General features: G+C 37.5%; 1 protein-coding gene across 8 annotated transcripts in view; it reads right to left on the bottom strand.

The window, feature by feature from the left end:
• The window catches only part of Slc4a10 (solute carrier family 4, sodium bicarbonate cotransporter-like, member 10), a 280,272-nt gene extending 267,187 nt beyond the window's left edge, over positions 1 to 13,085 (bottom strand). For 7 of the 8 annotated variants that reach the window (NM_001242380.1, NM_001242378.1, NM_033552.3 and 4 more), the window contains exon 1: positions 12,865 to 13,042. In NM_001242380.1, the coding sequence (NP_001229309.1) occupies positions 12,865 to 12,912 (48 nt within the window). In that variant the 5' untranslated portion in view covers positions 12,913 to 13,042. Of the gene's footprint in view, positions 1 to 12,864 lie in introns of all 8 variants that reach the window. The other variant, XM_030252258.1, reaches the window with a different exon arrangement.
• Positions 13,086 to 21,511: the final 8,426 nt, after the last annotated feature.

Here is a 21,511-nt window from a genome sequence, read left to right as displayed (position 1 = left end):
GGACACATAGATGTCCCTAGTTAACCTCCATGGGGCAAAAACAAATGCAAAATCATGAACCTGGGAAAGGACTGACAGCAATGCCCCAGTGTTGGGCACAGTCAACCACAGCCGCTGAACTATAGTCATTGCCCCCTATTTTTTTTTTTTTTTTGAAAGCTAAGCCTCACTAACCTTCCCAGCTCGTCTTGAACTCACTCTGTAGCAGAGGCAGGTTTTAAATTTGCTATCTCAGCCTCTCAAGAAGCTAGAATTTCAGGCCTAAATCTTAGATTTTAAAGATGGAAATAAAAGAAATAGAAAAATCATTATGATGCAGTAAACACTAGAATACTACAGGAAATACTCACCCTGAGGATGCTAAAGCTTGAACAAAGTACATTTGCGTCTCTACCAGAGTTTTATACAAAAAGAAACATTTTTATTTTGTTTTGTTGTTTCTTTGGTTTGGTTGGCTGGTTGGTTTTGCTTGTTTACTTGATAGTCCAAATCCCAAGAAACACCTCCATAATAAAGGTTAAAGTTACGTTTCAACCCTGGACTGAGATGCCTATTTAACACATCAAAGCGGATATGGTGGCCAGGTCCTCCATGTATCATATAGTCCATACCTGTTATGTGTATGGCTGGCTTACAGGCCTCCTACCCTGAACTATCCAGCCCAGGGGGCTGGTCTGCTCTTCTCAATATAATCCAACCATTTGGTTACCAGTCCTCTTCATTCCTTTGGGCATCCTGGATGCTGCCCCTACTTCCTCTCTCCTCATACCCCTACCCTGCCATGGCCCAGTTCAGGGTCCTGTTCATTCGGGATTCTCCCAGAGGTCCATGCCTCTGGCTATGCTCTCCCACATATCTATAACAAACTTTCTCTTCCACCATGCCTAGGAGCAGTCATGTCTCCTTTCTTTTCCTTATTTGTTTTGTTCGTTCAGTTAGCAGCACCAAAAACTAGAGGTTTTTGTGTCAAGTGATGCAAGGCATAGAAAAGAAGACATCACCTCCAAGGTATTTATGACCAAAACTCATAGCCTAAATCTTATTATAAAGTTCTCAAACAAGTACACAGTAAGAAATAGTCAGGTTTGGGTTTCTTGTTTGTTTGGTTGGTTGGTTGGTTGGTTGGTTGGTTTTGGTTTTGGGTTTTGGGTTTTGTTTTTTAGACACAAAGTTGGGTGGGGAAAAAAGATTTGGGGATCTAGAAAGAATATGGAAAAAAAGTACAAACTTGAAAATGCATTGCACAAAATTCTCAAAAAAATCTAATAAAAATAATAGTAATATCTTTAAATGACTTGTATATGTCAAAAATGTGAAGGCCACAATTAAAGAAGATTAAAGAGGTATGCTGTGTAATGAGGTTTTTCTGAAATGTATATTAAATACATTCAATAAATATTTAATAGGATAGGAAAATTGGTGCTGTCTGTTGAAAAATGTTTTGTAGTGTGTGTGTGTGTGTGTGTGTGTGTGTGTGTGTGTGTGTGTGTGTGTGTGTGTGTTTAAGCCAGAGTCAGTGTCAGGTATCTTCTTAAATTGCTATCTACCTTTTTTGAGATGGAGTTTCTCATTGAACCTGAAGCTTCCCAATTCTGCTAGACTTGCGAGCCAGTGAGCACCTTGGGTCCTGTCTCTACCTTTCTAGTGCTGGGATGCCAAGCACACATCACCACAGTTAACTTTTGCGTAGGGACTAGATCCACACTCAGGTCCTCACACTTGTGCAGCAAACACATTACCAACTGAGCCGTCGTTCACAGTCACAGAGATTCCTTAAATAAGATAGCAAAGTTAATTGCATAAATATCAGTATCCTGTTTTTGTTAACTATCTAGTATCTAAAATGTTAACATTAGGATAAGAAGCATACAATACACATAGAAGCCATATGTATTACTGTTATAATTACTATGTGAGAGTAAGATTATCTAAAATACAAATTTAAAAAAAATAATTATTTTTGCATTAAAGTCTTTCTAAACTAGCCTTAAAAGTAAATAGTAACGTTATAATTATGAAAAACATTTTTTAAAGATTCATTTATTTTATTTATATAATTGTACCGTAGCTGTCTCAGAACCACTAGAAGAGGGCATTGGATTCTATTACAGATAGTTGTGAACCACACCATGTGGTTGCTGGGAATTGAACTCAGGTCCTCTGGAAGAGCAGTCAGTGCTCTTAACCTCTGAGCCATCGCCCCACCCCGAGAAATATAGTTGTATAATTGCCAGATTATGCTACTGACACACTTCTCTATTACCCTCAAAAAGATCTATCAAGCAACTGAATCAATTCTTCAATAAATTATGTATATCATTTTCAAATCTTCATATAATCATTTTCATTCAAAAGTAAAAAGATGAAGCCAATAATAATAGCAGTAACCATAGTTACTTGTCATTAATCCAAAGAATCTTTAATATATATGCATTTTACTAACTCTCCCAAATCGACAAGGCAGGTATCAGTGCTACCATTTCTAGTTTACAGATAAGAATAGTAACAAGTTAAATATGTTGCTAGTTTATCAAAGTTGGCATAACTTCTAATCAGTATAGCTATAAATGTCCATCCCTAACGATCTAGCTCTTCATTAATGTGAGTAGTATTGGTATCTAAAAATTATTCAGGAAACATTTAAGAAATTCAGTGCACTTGGCTGTATGACAGTATTACAGCATCACCTAAAACAGTCAGCTTTGAAGAGACTAGAACCCACTGAGGAACAGGCTATAGCTCGATGTGTGCACATTCAAATATAACTAATATATTACTATTGTAGATGTGATATTGCTAAATGATGTTCAATAAATGATAAATAAGAAACTTATTTACTACTTACCTATTGGAATTCATATTTTTAAAGTCTATGTTTTAGCTCCTGTACTTGCACTTGCGTATCTACCAAAACTAGATTTTAAGACTGTACTTTTGAAGAAACTACATAGGACATGGAGCTGGTCTTGATCTAGAAATTTGCCCTCTAAAGAGCATTCATAGTGCTGGAAAGTGCTACGCAGGCTACTGAGAGAGAAAAGTCATCAACAGATTTAGCCAGTTGTAAACCCTGCTAACTACAAAAGTGTCAGGCCTGGCAAGGCATGCCAACTGGTGCACTAGTGACATAAATTGTATGGAGGAACCGATAGCTTTCTGATTTGATTAAAGGCCTACTATGTAAGACAAACGTATGCCTGGCACTGTAACCTGCCTGGTCAAGGACTCATGGATGAGGAAGTTATCATTCATACAGAAGAACTGATTATGATTATTTACTAAATGAATATAGTATCAAACTGCTTCCTGAATTGTTGTCTCTGTGTCCATTCATTAGTGCAGCCCTCAATCCTCAACAGAGAGCCTTCATTTTGCAGCACGTTGAACTTAATATAAAGACCTGCATCTGGTCAGAGTGCAGAAGATGAGCGACTGTGGTGTGCTTAGCCCTGAATGAGACATCTATACCACACCCCTTCCCTGTGTGACTCAGAGACTATGGGGGAAGGGGAGCAGAAAGATTCTAAGAGCTAGAAGAGAGAGCACTTTGCAGAAGTCCTCTCTAACTTGTGCTGCCCCTGTGCTTCTGCTGCAGGGCTGCTGTTAGTTCCTCATCAATGAGGGATTACTTCTTTCTCACCTTCATGCTGTGATTTTGTGTGGCTTCAAAGAAAATTTAGGGTGAGCATTTAAAAATGTTTTAAAACAAGATTATAATGGCAGTTGCACTACTCTATAAATTTACTGAAAATCTTTGAATTTCACACATAAAATGAGAAAATATGTATTATACACCTACAAAATTCTTTAAAAATAAATGAATTAAAAACAAGGTTTCTGGGGCTAGAGAGATGGCTCAGCGGTTAAGAACACTGACTGCTCTACCAGAGGTCCTGAGTTCAATTCCCAGAAACCACACGGTGGCTCATAACCATCTGCAATGGGATCTGATTTTCTCTTCTGGTGTGTCTGAAGACAGCAACAATGTACTCACATATATAAAACAAACAAAGTTTCTAAAGGCAGATCTGGTAGCACATGCCTTTATTTCCAGCACTCAGGAGACAAACACAAGAGGATCTCAGAGTTCAAGGCCAGTGTTCTGGTCTACAGAGCTAGTTCCAGAACAGCTAGAGCTACAAGAGAAACCTTGTCTTGAAAAATGAAAGAAAAATAAAACAGAAAAAAAAGAAAAAGAAAACAAAAACAAAAAAACCCACAATATTTGTTTCACAATATGTGATCACATATATGCATAGATCTGTCAGGTGTGCCAGGGAAGATGGCACATTAATTATTAGAATACCTGCATTAATTATTAGAAAACATTCGAAACATATGTCATGGCACATGTCTGCAAGATCAGTTCTTGGGAGGCTAAGGGAAGCAGGTCATAAGTTTCAGACTAGGCTGAGCTACAAATCAAGTTTCATATCAACCTAGGCTACATAGCAAAACCAAGTGGGAAAGAAGAAAAGAGTGAAGGTAAGAAGGAGAAGAAGAGCTGGAGAGGTGGCTCGGCAGTTAAGAGCATTGACTGCTTTTCCAGAGGTCCTGAGTTCAATTCCTAGCAACCACATGGTGGCTCACAACTGTCTGTTGTGAGATCTGGTTCCCTCTTCTGGTATACATGAAGATGGAGCATACACACACAGACAGACACACACAGACACACATTTATATAATATTTTTAAAAGAGGGAGGGGGAACAAGAAAAAGAAGGAAGGGAAAAGAAAAAATTCTACATGTGGCAGCTGATGTTAGTTTCCTCTTTATTGGTTTAATATTAGAAATTATATCTAAATAGTAACATTTTAAGTTTTTAAATTTTTATTACATTCATGTGTGTATCGGCATGATATGGAAATCAAAGGATGAATTGTAGTAGATTCTTTCATTCGAACTCCAGTTCAAGGAATTGAAATGTTGTCAGCCTTGGTAGCAAGCTCTTATTTGATAAGACATTTTCTTGGCCAAGTTTTCAGTTTTTATGTAATTTATGAAGAACTTTAATCACCATTGAAATGTGAGGGTGAAAATAGACACCTATAACAAAAACATCACATGCTTTCTTACGTGTGGAACTATGCTCTCCAAAGAGAGATGTTGAGTGGAATCCTTGTTTGTAAATGAATCTTTTTAAATGTGCACAAGTCAAAATGGGATTACTAGGCTGGGCTCTAATCAAATATGTTGGTATCCTTACAAAAGGAGAGAGGATACTAGAGGAACGAATATGCAAAGGGAGAAGCAAAGACTAGAGTTATAGCTTTGAACACTCCTCACGGCGCCTTAATTTCAGTCTCCAGGACCATGGGACAATAAATGCACACTGTTTTCAATGGGAAGTTTGTTTTCCTTTTTTATGAAAGACCTAGGAAACTAATACTCATCTTGTAACATCTAAACAAGGAAAACAACCTCAGAATGAAATCATTAGTGAATACCTGAATTATTTAAGAGGGCATTCCCCCACAGTTTAAAACTCAAACTCTTTATTAGGCAAAAGAGGCTACTTTTATATATTTAATAAACCATACTAGGTTAGTCTCTTGGACATGTTTTTAATATTCAGTTCCTTTTGTAGCAATGTATGGAACAGGAATATGTTAGTTATTAAAATTAATAAACTCATGAATTATAAACATTTTAAGCAACAGAGTATTTTAAAATATTTTACTTGATATGCATTTAAAAATACTCATATTTTCAAACTAAATAAAATATTATTAGAAATAGTATATTAGTTTCAAAGTAGTGTTTAAAAGTTTAAACCCAAAAGTTTCTTTACACATATTTGTAGTAAAACCTTACTCCCGCCCATAACTAACCCTTATCTGTTCTCTGCTGATTCGTATCTGCTTTTCTTTTGTTTCACCACTTACATATTTGAAAACAGACATACATTAGTTTATAAAAAATTATCTACAAGCATGAGATTTTTGGAGAAACTTACTATGAAAATCGGAAAAACAAAAAAAGCATGATTTTTAGAGTTTGAAATACTATACTACAGTAATACATATTTCATGAGGACAGACAAACAGTGATCTTGAAAATTGGGGTGAAATGTTAGCTCTTTACATGATCTTTTCTTTTTATTATTTACTTATTATTTTATTTATTTACAACCCAAATATTGCCCCCTCTAGGTGTCCCCTCCCCTTCACTTCTGATGATAAGAAATTCATTGCTTTCCAACTAAGACCAGGAACAAGGCAAAGATATCCCATCAGGATCCTATTATTTTAACATTGTCATAACTGCAATAAGAACATCAAAATAAAAGAAAAATATAGATTTGGAAGAAAGAAATAAAAGTTATCTTTATTTATGCATAAAAGAATTGTTTCTGTAAAAAAAAAAAATCCTAAATAATCAACAGGAAAATCCTCCTGAAGATAATATGTATAGCAAAGTTCAAGATGTAAGATTAATACACAAAATTAATTATTGTCATATTTCCCAGCACTAAACAAGTGCAAACAAATTAACAATAATACTGACACCAAAAGTACGTAAATATAAATTTAACACAATATATACAAGGTCCATGTAAAGAAAAAAAAGAAACTCTATAAAATAAACCGAATAACTAAGTAAATAGACAATGGAGAAACATCAGTTCTTCTAAATCTTATCTTTAGATTCAATACAATCACAAGTGAAAGAAAAGGAGCGAATCCTTCTGTAGATTTTCTTTTCTAACAAACTGGTTCTCTGTTTCTGTAGAGAGGGAAAATCCACAAAAAAATAACATATTTTTGACAAAGAGGAACAAATCTAGAGGACTGTCAGTGCTCAACACCAAGACTTACTATAAAGCTCCAGCAATATATGAAGAAGGTTGAGAGAGCAGAGAGGAGACCAGAATAGACCCACAGACACAGAGGGCCTGTTATGCCTCAATTCTGACAAAAGAGTAAGGCACTATAAGTAGATGAATAATAGTATCTTTCAATGAAACTCTGGAATATCTATATATCAATACAAAAAAAATAAATTTCAACATATATTTTCATTGCTCAGGAAAATAACTCAAGATTAACTGGAAATTTAAAAAACACAAAACTATAAAAACTATTAGAAGACATAACATAGGAAAAACTCTGGATGACCCTGAGTTTGACAGTGGCTGTTTAGATAATAACAGTAAAAGTACAAAACCCGAGCAAGCAAACTAGCAAAATTCCCAGCATAGAGGTGGAAAGGCAGGAGCAAGATTCTCACTACAAGCTGAGGAGTGTCAGTAAACATTCATAAACTGTAACAAAATATCACATTCTGGTGAGTAATACTGTTAGTAAAGGTGTCTAAACATGCGGACAGGAAAGGAATATATGGGAAATGTCTGCATCTTCTATACAATATTGCTGGGAACACAAACTGCTCTAAAGCAATAAGACCTATCCAGAGGTAATATTGGGGGAACTGCCCTATTATCAAAACTTACCTACAGAATCAATGCAATTTCCATCAAAACTCTAATGGAATTCTTCATAAATAAAGAAAACAAAAGAAATCTTGAGACCCAACACGTAAAAGTTGAAGCAACCCAAGCATAAAGTCCAACACTAGAGGTGTCACAGTATCTGAATTCAAATTGCCCTAGAGTCCATCATAGCAGAAATAGCATGGTGCTGACACAGGAGAAGGCATAAAGCCCAACAGGATAGAGTAGAGGACCAGAAATAAACCCACAGTGACACATCCAGCTAATTATTTACAAAGGTCCAAAAAACTTCATTGCAGAAAGAAAAAAAAAAGTCTATTAAAGAAGAGCATATAGAAAACTAAATATCCTCATTTAGAATGGAGTGAGATTGAAGTTAGAATGACGAAGTTATTAGATCAGTATCTCTCACCCTATACCCCATCCCAAATTAGCTCAAGATGGATCAAAGACCTTAGGGAAAGATTTTACAACTCAAAAAGGCTGAAGAAAAATATAGGAAAGACACTTGAAGATATAGACATTAACAAGTACTTTCTGAAAGAGAAACTAATGCTATAGTAAGTTACTCCAAAAACTGGTGAACAGGATTGTATGAGAGCAACAAGCTTATTCACAGAAACAACAGAGTAAAGAAACAGTCTATAGAATCCAGAAAAGCCTTGCTATTTATTTATCTAACCACAGACTCCTATCAAGGTAGGATATACACAGAATCCAATGAACTAGCCCAAAACCAACTCACCAGTCTAATCACTAAATGAATACAACAGACATTTTTTAATAGATAAACATAAAAACATGTTTAACATGTCTAGTCATCAGGAAAAATGCAAATCAAAACCACACTGAGATTCTACCTCACTCCAGTCAGGGCAATTATCACAGAGAAAATAAACAGCAAATGTTGGCAAGGATGTAGGGGAAGGGAACCATTGTGACTACTGATGGAAACACAGACTTGTACAACCACAGTGGAAAGAAGTATGGAGATTCCAAAAGAAGTTAAAAACATCACTACCATATTATATGGGTGTCCACTCATCACTATCTACTCACAGGAATCTAAATCAGTATATCACAGAGATATTTGCATTTCCATGTTTACTGTAGCATTATTCATACTAGCATGATGTGGAACAATCTAGTTGTCAATCAACAGACAAATAAATATGTGAGACGTGTGTGTATGTGTGTGTGTGTGTGTGTGTGTGTGTGTGTGTGTGTGTGTGTGTGTGTGTAGAGAGAGAGAGAAATTTTAGCTTATCATAAGAAAAAATGAAATGGTCTCATTTGCAAAAAGATCAACATTGTGTGTGAGAGAGAGAGATTAAGAGCGAGAGAGACATGAGAGTAGAAGAGAGCCTATTGGAGGAGAGGATGGGAATTGACGAGAGAGAAGGGAAGAAGAGAATAAAGGTCAAGTGAACATGAGCAAAGAACATTATATACAAATGAAGATTGCACAGTAAAACCCATTGCTTAGCATGCTCTAATGCACTCACTACTCGATAAGTGATATATGGGAAGGGCACGTGGTATATGGTAAGTGGGATTATAAATGAATTATTCCTTGTTCCTAAAGAAAACTAACATACCCTTAGTTTTGAGGAATATGTGAGGCAATTTTTACGACAAAAGCATTAAAGCCAGGTGTGATGGCATATATTTGCAACTCCAGCCCTTCCTTCCAATGCTGAAGAAGTGAATTTCCTTGAGTTTGAGGCCAGTCTGGATTGCAGAATAACACTGTTTGAAAAAAACAATCAAATCTTCAACTTACATTTCTTTATCTAAAAATATAACACAGGACCGGAATGCGTTTCAGTAGTAGAGCTTACTTCAGTGTGTGAGTTCCTAGGTTCAAGTGTCAGCGTGCGTAGTGAATCTTAGCCAGCACTCACTGAAGAGACTGCTGTGGCAGCACTCAGAAAGCAGCATTGCCTTATGCCCTTTGAGACATGAGAAGAGTGGAGCTGAAAGTGTGCTCACATGTCTCCATTCACATTCAGTACATTGAACTGCACACCTGTCGATCAGATGTAGGTACAGCTGAAGCAGCCATCATCAAAGCCTAAACTAAAAGGATGTCATAAACAGATAACCATACATTCTAACTCTGATTAGACTGACTGCTTGGACCAGATTTTTTTCTTCCCTTTTTAAACTATCCTACTTTCTTAATCTGAATTCAAAACTTTTACCATAAGCTTACAACATGTAGATTCTTGATCCCCTCCCCTTCTCACAAACAATACCCTGTGCATATCATTATTCCTAGAGTCTACCTTTCTAGAATAGATACTCAAGTAAGACTTGGGATTCATTACTTATACATGTCTTCCAAAGCAGCAATGTGTAATAAGTTTGTTTTAAATTAAAATTATAACTTAGATTATAAATCAAATTAAATAAAAATGTTACTTAGACAATCCATGTTCTCTTTTTCTAACATTTTCCATTTCCTAAGATAACCTTATCTACTTTTTCACAAATAAAATAATAAAATAGACAGATCTCTGCCCAGAGGCAGCTAAGTGAATGAGTCACTATCCTTCTACAGCTAACCTATATAGTCAAAGTACATTTAAAATGTGGCCTTAGACCTGTGAGATAAATAAGTTGACAAAGGTGACTATTGCCAGGCCCAAGAACCTGAGCTTATTTAATACCAAGGACCCACAGTGACAGGAGAGAACTGACTCTTACAAGTTGTCCTCTGACTTCCACACATGTGCAGTGAAGTTACACCCTACATACAGAGAAATAAAGAAACAAATATTTTTAAAAATGAAATGAAAAGGCATATACCATAGCATTTCCATTTTTCAGTTGTAAACTGAAAGACCTAAGTGTTCCAAGGTTACACGAAAAAAAAAAAAAAAGAAATACCAGGCCTCAATATAATATGTTCCTAAATAATATTGCTTTTTCTTCATATGTATATATAGATATACATATAAATGTATAAATATAAACTTATATACATATAAACATACACAGTGTGTGTGTGTGTATAAACATACATAAAAAGAGACTGGAAACTGATTGCAGTAAGCCTGATTTAAAAAAAAAAAAATCTATATATGCCCCAGTACAGGGGAATGCCAGGGCCATGAAGCAGGAGTGGGTGGGTTGGGGAGAAGGGCAGGGGACTTTTGGGATAGCATTTGAAATGTAATTGAAGAAAATATCTAATAAAAAACAAAAATTATAATGAAAAAATCTAACACAAAAATATTGAGTGATTTTTTTTAACTAGTTTTTGAAGATCTATAGTCTAGCCTGGCTTCCTTACAATGTAACCTTCAACATTTTATTTGGACTCCATGTGCCTCAATTTCTTATTTATTACATAGCAGAAATGACCTTTTTTTCTATTGATTAAAGCAATTGGAGAAGTTAAAAACAACACTATACAAATATAAAATCGGGCCAAAACCACCATTTTTTCCTAATTTTTTAGGCTTTTTAAAAACATATTGCTAACATGGTTCTTGTGTTACCATTAACCTGTAAAACTATTCTATATTATCCATTAACACCAAGGAAATGAAAACTTTTAAATGTGGCCTTTAATTCTTTTCTATGATAGTTCCTCTTTTCTAGCCAAACTTTTATGTTCCTTGCTCTTTTAAGCCACAAACCCATAGCCCAGTAAAGTCATCCATTTCTAAACCCCTGCAGATAATCCTCATTTGGTCTTAAATCCTTTAACTGCTCCCACCAAGTGACAATCCATAAGCCACATCAAACTGGCTTCAGCCTGCTTTTCTAGGACAAGTCCCAACCCCCATCCACTCCCCTGCCACAAAAGGGATTTTCCCCCCTATATTTAATCTTTCCTAAATCTCCATCCTGTAATTCCTGTGTATAGTTCCTGTCGTTTACAGAACAAACAGCTCCTGGTATCATTAAGACTATTTATTCCGAATAACCACAGAAGCACGATTTATGTATCTATTCAAGTTAAGAAGGTACACAAATCTTTTACTCGTTTTTTTTAAATACCACACACACACACACACACACACACACACACACAATGGCTCTAGCTTTACGACAGTGCTGGCCAATTATCTGACACCCTTTCCCACCCCCCACCACTGTCCTTGCTCTTAATTTAGGCTCTGTTCTTCGTGGTGACACTGGTGTTCTTCCCACCTCTCTGCTCCCTCCCTATCCAAACCTGGTGTCCTGGGGAACACTGGGCATGCTCAGTAGCCACAGCTGATGCAGGAAGCAAACCGGGATCTTTTTTTGCGGCATTAGAACCCGGCTGCAGCCTAAGGCCCTAAATCAGCGGCCCAGAAATTGCTCTATCCTTCTACGGAATCACATAACTGTGTATTAGAAAGATGAGAACGGATTTGGAAAAGGACAGTTTACAGCGGTCCTAGTCTGCAAGGTGGGTCACAACCGAAGAGCTTCTCTCTTACATGGTTTGGTGCTGCGGAGATTTCTGCTGTTCTGAGCAATGATCACGCTGATAGAAAGCTAGGAGCTAACGTTTGGCATCTCCGCTTCACCATGTATATACTGACCTCCTCCCACCCCTCACCCACGCCTCCCTTGAGCTGCCCCAGACTAAAAGGGATGCTGCCTTAAGTCAAAGTCTGTGCGCCAGACAGAGGGATTGTGTAGAAGACAGGCAAATCAATCACACCAAATATTAAATCAAGCAGGCGGCTAACGGACCCAGCGATAAACAAATGGGCTAATGTCAAATGACAGTTCAGGAACCTTTCAGATACTCATATGTGAATAGTATGCCTGTCTCCAAAAGCGCATACCTTCCACATACACGAACTGTGGCACACGTCCATTTGAGAAAGAACTGACAGACCACACACACTCACACACACACACACACACACACACACACACACACACACACACACACACACACGACCCTTTTCCCGTTTTCTGCTGAGATCAAATCTCTAGAGCTTCAAAACAGCAGCAGATTCCCTCACCTCACTGCCTGAGGATGGAGCACAGGAAGAAATGTATTAAGGGCTAAATAGGATAAGGGGGTTTGGGGGTTCTTTGCAGGAGCTTGAGTCAGCACTGCAAATCTTCGGAAACAGAAAGATAAGCAATAGCAGGCAGAGAGAAAGACACATAACTGTCCCTGCTGCTAAACCCTAGCCATTTCTTCAAACAGCAACAAATATGAGACATTTCATCACCATGCTGCATCCATATTGAGGAGGGAAAAAAAAAAAAAAAAGCATGTGCTCTGCTTTAAGCATTTTGGTCTCCGGAGATGGGAGGAGACCCTGTCCATATGCTGTGGGAGCTATCCACCACCCCAAAAGTACACTCTGCCAGCACCTAGCAGCGTACCACTTGCCTGACAGGTTCAGCAGCAAAGCGGTTAATCTATTTGACAGCAGGTTGTCTCTTACCGTAGGCAGCAGCGGCTCCATTTGGGCTCCCTGGTCTTTAATCTCCATGTTCTGTAACACCTCTGGAAAAAAAGCACCTTGCTCTGCAGTGTCTTCAGTGTCTTCCACTCAGCCGGGCACTCGCTCTGCTTAGTATTCGGATCAGGTAGCTCTGAAGCAGGAGGCAACTGCACACTCCAACTCACCAGAGTCACATGGCTCCTACTCACTCGGGCTGCTGGCCAGGTTTTGCACTGATTGCCTTGAATCCTTGGGCCGGTAAGAGAGATCCCCAAGCCCTGAATCACTGCCCACACCTGGATACTTGTATAAAGTACAGACGATGATGCTACAAGTCCAAAGGGCAGTGAGAATTTTGCCTGAGATGATAACTTCTTAAACAAATGAGTTCATGCTGGCCTCTAACCAGTTCAGTCTGATTTTGACACCTTAAGACACTCACTGCATTCCAGAATCCAATAGGAAATAATAGTTCAAATATGGTGATGTCAATGCAAAGTCTAAATAGGAGTTCTCTTACCTACTATCATTTAGTATGATATTTGAGGTAATATGACTTCAAAATTAGAATGTCAGTGAGCTTGAACCATTCACTAACTTAAAAATGTAAGTGGTAAAATAGACATTTACTATGTTTAAATTGTGAGAAACTGGCAAGTCATACACTATTAAAAAGGATTTTTTTCTAAAATTTGTCTCTCAAAACAGACAGGAATGGAAAATATTCTGACAATAGCAATAGCAATGACTAAAATATATTAAAGGTCAATTAAAAGGTGGCAAATCTGATCAGTAGCTTAGGCATATATTCCTTGCCTTAACTAGTTAAGTAATTCATGGAAGGAGAGGAGTCAAAGAACACCATTAGAAAAAAGACATTGGCGATGGTCTACACACACATTCTTTAAATAATTATGGAATTCATTTTGCATACATATTTCTTGAAATTAATTATGGGATCTGTCTTCTGAATGTGCAGTCAACCCCAGGGCTTCAGATATGCTAGGCAAATATTTACCGCTGAGCTGTATGTCCATCTCTTAGGTCTTTGAGAGAGGGTCTCAGTAAGAAGCAAAGAGTAGCCTTGAAATGGTTATCGTCCTGTCTCTTAGTCTTAAATGTTGAGATTATAGGGGGCGGCCAAAACAGTTCCTGGTTGTATCTATTTTAAGTAATGAAATCCATCTATCCCTGGACCTCAGACTAAGAATATAAAAGTTTAAAGTATATAAAAATAAAAATCTCTTAGGAGCTAAAAGAGGATGGCTATAATTTATTATAAACTTAAAAAGCCACCAGATTTTATAATCCTTAATGGTGGGAATTTACATAAAATAATATTAATAATACACTAAAGTTTATATATCTCTTATTGTAGATGGAATTATGGATAACTTTTTCATCTTCAATACAATTCTTAAAATAAGTTTTTATTGCTTTCTGGGAAACTACTAGTTTTTATACTGTAATGTTAAGAGTAACAGTTTTGTTCATAGGACATTTAGATTATACAATGGAACTGAATCTTAAGATATTTGACTAGGAATAAGTGGGCTCAACTTGATTTTCTACAAAAAAATTGATGAGTAAGTAAGTGTTCCTACCCACACACATAACCGTAACAAACAATCAGAAATGATTTATATGAATAACATAATAAAACTGTCCTTTGAACATTAATTTCTATTTAGTAACTAATCCTAAGTCACCTAGTTTATATTTTTTCTAAATTAATTTAAACATAATGAAGAAAATTCTGACTTTTTTTAAAACTTTTTTAAAGATTTATTTATTTTATGTATATGAGTACACTGTAGCTGTACAGATGGTTGTAAGCCTTCATGTGGTTGTTGGAAATTGAATTTTAGGACCTCTGCTCGCTCAGTCCCTGCTCCCTCCTGCCCAAAGATTTATTTATCATTATACATAAGTACACTGTAGCTGTCTTCAGACACACCAGAAGAGGATGTCAGATCTCATTTCGGGTGGTTGTGAGCCACCATGTGGTTGCTGGGATTTGAACTCAGGACCTTTGGAAGAGAGGTCAGTGTTCTTACCTGCTGAGCCATCTCGCCAGCCCCCAAAATTCTGACTCTTAATTCCAAGTGAGACAATAAAAACAAAATTGCATTTAAATTCCTATTAATCATCATTTTCTACAATATGTATTAATAAACTCTGAATGTGCTTTGCTGGAACAACCATTGCTTTGGTACTCTACCAACAGTTCCAGTGTAATAGGAGTCACCAGACCCTACTGCTAAAGCTCAAGGTCAATAAGATGGCTCAGCAGGAAATGGTGCTTGCCATCAAGCCGAAGGAACAGACTACATTCCCAGAACACTCAGAGTAGAAGGAGAAAACAAACTCTCACAGATATACACGAAATATAACACAATAGTAATAAATAGTGTAATATAAATTTTTAAAAATCCTATCTTTCTATATATCTCTGATCCAAAAGCATGAAATACTTGCCTAGAAAAATGAAAGAAGAAAAAGGAAATTATCCTCATTTAACCTACTATATCTATTTCATAAAATATCTTAAAGTTAATGGCCAAAGCCTGAGATAGTGGATCAATAAATACCCTAACCAACTCATATAAAACGAGCAATAGCTGGAGAGAGAGTGCTCACTCATCACTAGGTAATGGAATTTTTACTAAGAAAACAGTCTTCTAGCACAGTATCATTGGTTTCAAAATTCTGGTGGTAAAGAGAAATAAAAGAGAAGAGAAATTCCAAACTGCATAAGGAAATATGAAATGCATGAGTATATCTTATCTGTACATTCTTGGTGGAGGCTAGGAGGTAAATTATCCGGGGGTTTCCGTTTTGAAACTTGCTCGAAAGTGAATTCTGTATAATTCCTAATCCATAGTATTTCCCCTTAAGCCTAGATCAGCAGTTCTCAACCTGTGGGGCACTACCCCATATCAGGTATTTACATCACAATTCAGAGCAGAAGCAAAATTACAGTCACAAAAAAAAAATTATGGTTGGGATCACCACAACATGAGAAACTGTATTAAATGGCCACAGCATTAGGAAGGTTGAGAACTGACCTAGATGATTAAAAATAGGCTTCTCTTGCTTAGAAATCCAGTAAGAATCTATTGAAGCCTAACAGCCAGATTGGAAGCATCATATTAAGAACTGTATGACTCAGTTCATCAAAGGAAATAAAGTAATGTTCTATACACCCTACAAGAATGTGACAATAGTCTTATTTTCATTCTATTAAGTTTCAGATACTGTGTTTACTAATGATATTTTTCCTGTCATCTGCAGCAATATTAAAGTGGAATTTTCCTCTCTGAAGAATGAAATGAGAGTAGGGATCAGCCGGAGTCCAGCTTAGAAAGAGGCACTAGGGAAAGCATTGAACAATGAGCTAACCTCATCTCTAGCTGCCCTGTCCTAACCAATCCCTTTGTTGGTAAGGAAAGAGAAATAATCTCTGTGTGAGCTTCCTTCCATGATCTGTCCTGCATCCTGAGCCTCTTGCTGAGCTCAAGTTCATCTCCTCTCTCAAGTGTACAAACCACACTGCACTCAGTGTACTCTCAGTTCCTACTTCTTTTTGCTATTTTAAGATCTAGGAATAAGATATTCCCATTAACACAATGTTTACCTTGCACAAGAGGCCATCTAATGTATTTGAAGGAAACACTGGGTTCTAGAAATTACTACCAACACTAATATTGAAAAAAAAAGATTTATTTTTCAGGTTTTTTTTTTTAAGTATTGGATTTCTAGCTTGGATCTCAAAGTCCCTTGCTTTTTTAATATAAAATATCTGAACATTAGGCTGGCAATGACTTTAAAACATTTTGCATCTGGTAGCGCATCCAGCACTGTTTATATCCTCTCTTTATGCTCTGTCCCAGCAAGTCTATATCTACTGGGACACGTACAGATGTTCTGAGCAATTTAAAACATATTTTATTGATTTGTAAGATGAATCAATCAAAGCACTGCATTGAATTTACCTGACTCAAAAAAAAAACTGTTTTCTTTTTTTTTAAAGATTTATTTATTTTTTATTTATATGACTACACTGTCACTGTCTTCAGACACACCAGAAGAAGGCATCAGATCCCATTACAGATGGCTGTGAACCACCATGTGGTTGCTGGGATTTGAACTCAGGACTTCTGGAAGAGCAGCCAGTGCTCTTAACTGCTGAAGCATCTCTCCAACCCCAAAAATGTTTTCTTATCAGCTTAAAAAAAATGAATCCTGATCACTATGGGGAAAGCTAAGCATGCCTACTATAAAACATAAATGTGGGACATAGTTACCCACAACTGGAAAGTCACTACTTAATCTCATTTTACAGATGCTTTGGGGCCCTAACTTGATAGTAATTTTAACCAATCACCAGAAAAAGAATATGCAAACTAAGTAATGTATTTCAGAGTTGTGCTGAAGCACAAACTAAAAGAGACAGTTTAAACCACATGTCTCTGAGATCACAGCTGGTTTTCCCAATCTTGAAATTTGAACAATTTTAAGTTCTTAATTTTAAGGTGGTGTCTTAACTTATCCTGAAAGGGAATTCTTACAGTCTATGTCCTCAGTTGATGGCTGAAAAACAGTATCTTAGTCCAAACTAGCTCAGTTCAATAGGAGCTAAAGGGCTATTGTGCACTAGAAAGTACATTGAAACAAATAAGACATGGGCTCTGCTCAGAAAAGGCCACAATTTAGACCTGTTGTTATGCATTATAATGCTCGATTCTACACCCAAAGGTCTGGGTCTACCAGTGACTCTCATGTTTACTAGCTTTGTGGTGCAAACCTTTGCTCCTTGACTTAGTACTATTGGTTAAATAGAATTGGCTGCAGGCAGTTACTGGTGGAATTAGAGGAAGGTGGGTGAGAAGTGACCTGGTTGGAGGAGAAAGATGGGAAGAGGAGGAAGTCACTTTGAGGGCAAATGAACAATGAGCACATGGCCAGGAGAAACAGCAAGTATCTGGGGTACACTGCTGGGGAGGGAGCCAGGCTAGCAGTTAGAATAGTAGATTAGGGGTTACCCCCTAGTCACTGTCAAGGCCAAATAAAATAACCATAGTCAGAGTCTCACGTATTTGTAAGCTACTCAGCAATGAGGTTAAAATGGTTGTATTACAATTATTTGACAATATAGCTACATAAAAATTATATGTGAAAAACAAGAGACCGAAGTCTAAAACTTGAGATAAAATGACTTTTAATGACATTTTTCTCATCCTTACCATAAAGATTTAAACTCCTTTAGGTGTTTCTTTTGTGGGAAAAAGTTAAATTTTCCCTTCTTTGACATAAAAAAACATTATGTCTCAACTTACTACTTCCCCAATTATCAACCATTTTTTCTAATTATTACTGTCTTTACTAAATGGCCTTGAATGTATCATTTCTGTTCCTAACTTTGCAATACTTATTGCAAGGTTGACCTTGTGATAAAATAATCTTTCTACACCAAGTTAAAGAATTACACCAAAATAATTGTTTTTCAGAGTGAGCCCTGTGTAAATTTTACTATACATTCTTAAACTATGATGAACAAAAAAATGTGTTTGCTCTTGAGTGTGCATTGTCAAAGATGCCAACTGTTACAATAACAAGGGAAGAAAAGTTAATACTCAGCAGTTTCTCCACTTAATCACTGATAATCAAACTATTAGTGAATAGTATTCTTATATATTTATATACAATATCCAGAGAAACTTTACATATTACATAAAATCTAATACCCTGAATATTTATCCTAAATTTATTCTAATTGTCAGAGAATTTCAACATGTTTCCTGATTACTCACTTATAAATGGGCTTATTTTCTTGTAACAGAAAACCTCATCAGAAAATATAATTTGGACATACCATAAAATAATTTTAAGACGGTATTTTATTACAAATTTCAATAAAGACTTGTATATTTTGTGTTGCCTGCCTCTATAGAAGAAGAAAAAGGTGACTTTTCACTGTATTGTGTTGATCACAGAATGAGCTGTCCAGAATTTGCTAGAGTAGGGCATTACCATCAACTAGGGATGTACTGCCTAACTAATGTGTTAGTATGGAAAGGAGATAAACCTAAAGAATAATATTTAGTCCGCTCCACTCGAGCCCCGGGCTACCTTGCCAGCAGAGTCTTGCCCAACACCCGCAAGGGCCCACACAGGATTCCCCACGGGATCCTAAGACCTCTGGTGAGTGGAACACAGCGCCTGCCCCAATCCAATCGAGCGGGACCTGAGACTGTGGTACATAGGGAAGCAGGCTACCCGGGCCTGATCTGGGGCACAAGCCCCTTCCACTCCACTCGAGCCCCGGGCTACCTTGCCAGCAGAGTCTTGCCCAACACCTGCAAGGGCCCACACGGGACTCCCCACGGGATCCTAAGACCTCTGGTGAGTGGAACACAGCGCCTGCCCCAATCCAATTGCACGGAACCTGAGACTGTGGTACATAGGGAAGCAGGCTACCCGGGCCTGATCTGGGGCACAAACCCCTTCCCCTCTTCTCGAGCCCCGGGCTACCTTGCCAGCGGAGTCGTCTGACACCCGCAAGGGCCCACACAGGATTCCACATGGGATCCTAAGACCTCTAGTGAGTGGAACACAACTTCTGCCAGGAGTCTGGTTCGAACACCAGATATCTGGGTACCTGCCCTGCAAGAAGAGAGCTTGCCTGCAGAGAATACTCTGCCCACTGAAACTAAGGAGAGTGCTACCCTCCAGGTCTGCTTATAGAGGCTAACAGAGTCACCTGAAGAACAAGCTCTTAACAGTGACAACTAAAACAGCTAGCTTCAGAGATTACCAGATGGCGAAAGGCAAACGTAAGAATCCTACTAACAGAAATCAAGACCACTCACCATCATCAGAACGCAGCACTCCCACCCCACCTAGTCCTGGGCACCCCAACACAACCGAAAATCTAGACCCAGATTTAAAAACATTTCTCATGATGATGATAGAGGACATCAAGAAGGACTTTCATAAGTCACTTAAAGAATTACAGGAGAGCACTGCTAAAGAGTTACAGGCCCTTAAAGAAAAGCAGGAAAACACAGCCAAACAGGTAGAAATCATTAAAGAAAAACAGGAAAACACATCCAAACAGGTGATGGAAATGAACAAAACCATACTAGAACTAAAAGGGGAAGTAGACACAATAAAGAAAACCCAAAGCGAGGCAACGCTGGAGATAGAAACCCTAGGAAAGAGATCTGGAACCATAGATGCGAGCATCAGCAACAGAATACAAGAAATGGAAGAGAGAATCTCAGGTGCAGAAGATTCCATAGAGAACATCGACACAACAGTCAAGGAAAATACAAAATGCAAAAGGATCCTAACTCAAAACATCCAGGTAATCCAGGACACAATGAGAAGACCAAACCTACAGATAATAGGAATTGATGAGAATGAAGATTTTCAACTTAAAGGGCCAGCTAATATCTTCAACAAAATAATAGAAGAAAACTTCCAAAACATAAAAAAAGAGATGCCCATGATCATACAAGAAGCCTACAGAACTCCAAATAGACTGGACCAGAAAAGAAATTCCTCCCGACACATAATAATCAGAACAACAAATGCACTAAATAAAGATAGAATATTAAAAGCAGTAAGGGAGAAAGGTCAAGTAACATATAAAGGAAGACCTATCAGAATTACACCAGACTTTTCACCAGAGACTATGAAAGCCAGAAGAGCCTGGACAGATGTTATACAGACACTAAGAGAACACAAATGCCAGCCCAGGCTACTATACCCGGCCAAACTCTCAATTACCATAGATGGAGAAACCAAAGTATTCCACGACAAAACCAAATTGACACAATATCTTTCCACGAATCCAGCCCTTCAAAGGATAATGACAGAAAAGAAGCAATACAAGGACGGAAATCATGCCCTAGAACAACCAAGAAAGTAATCATTCAACAAACCAAAAATAAGACAGCCACAAGAACAGAATGCCAACTCTAACAACAAAAATACAAGAAAGCAACAATTACTTTTCCTTAATATCTCTTAATATCAATGGACTCAATTCCCCAATAAAAAGACATAGACTAACAGACTGGCTACACAAACAGGACCCAACATTCTGCTGCTTACAGGAAACCCATCTCAGGGAAAAAGACAGACACTACCTCAGAGTGAAAGGCTGGAAAACAATTTTCCAAGCAAATGGACTGAAGAAACAAGCTGGAGTAGCCATTTTAATATCGGATAAAATCGACTTCCAACCCAAAGCTATCAAAAAAGACAAGGAGGGACACTTCATACGCATCAAAGGTAAAATCCTCCAAGAGGAACTCTCAATTCTGAATATCTATGCTCCAAATGCAAGGGCAGCCACATTCATTAGAGACACTTTAGTAAAGCTCAAAGCATACATTGCACCTCACACAATAATAGTGGGAGACTTCAACACACCACTTTCTTCAATGGACAGATCGTGGAAACAGAAACTAAACAGGGACACAGTGAAACTAACAGAAGTTATGAAACAAATGGACCTGACAGATATCTACAGAACATTTTATCCTAAAACAAAAGGATATACCTTCTTCTCAGCACCTCACGGGACCTTCTCCAAAATTGACCACATAATTGGTCACAAAACAGGCCTCAACAGATA

Source organism: Mus musculus, chromosome 2 (assembly GCF_000001635.26).
Source record: "Mus musculus strain C57BL/6J chromosome 2, GRCm38.p6 C57BL/6J".
Lineage (NCBI taxonomy): Eukaryota > Metazoa > Chordata > Mammalia > Rodentia > Muridae > Mus > Mus musculus.
This window is presented reverse-complemented; position numbering and strand designations above follow the sequence as displayed.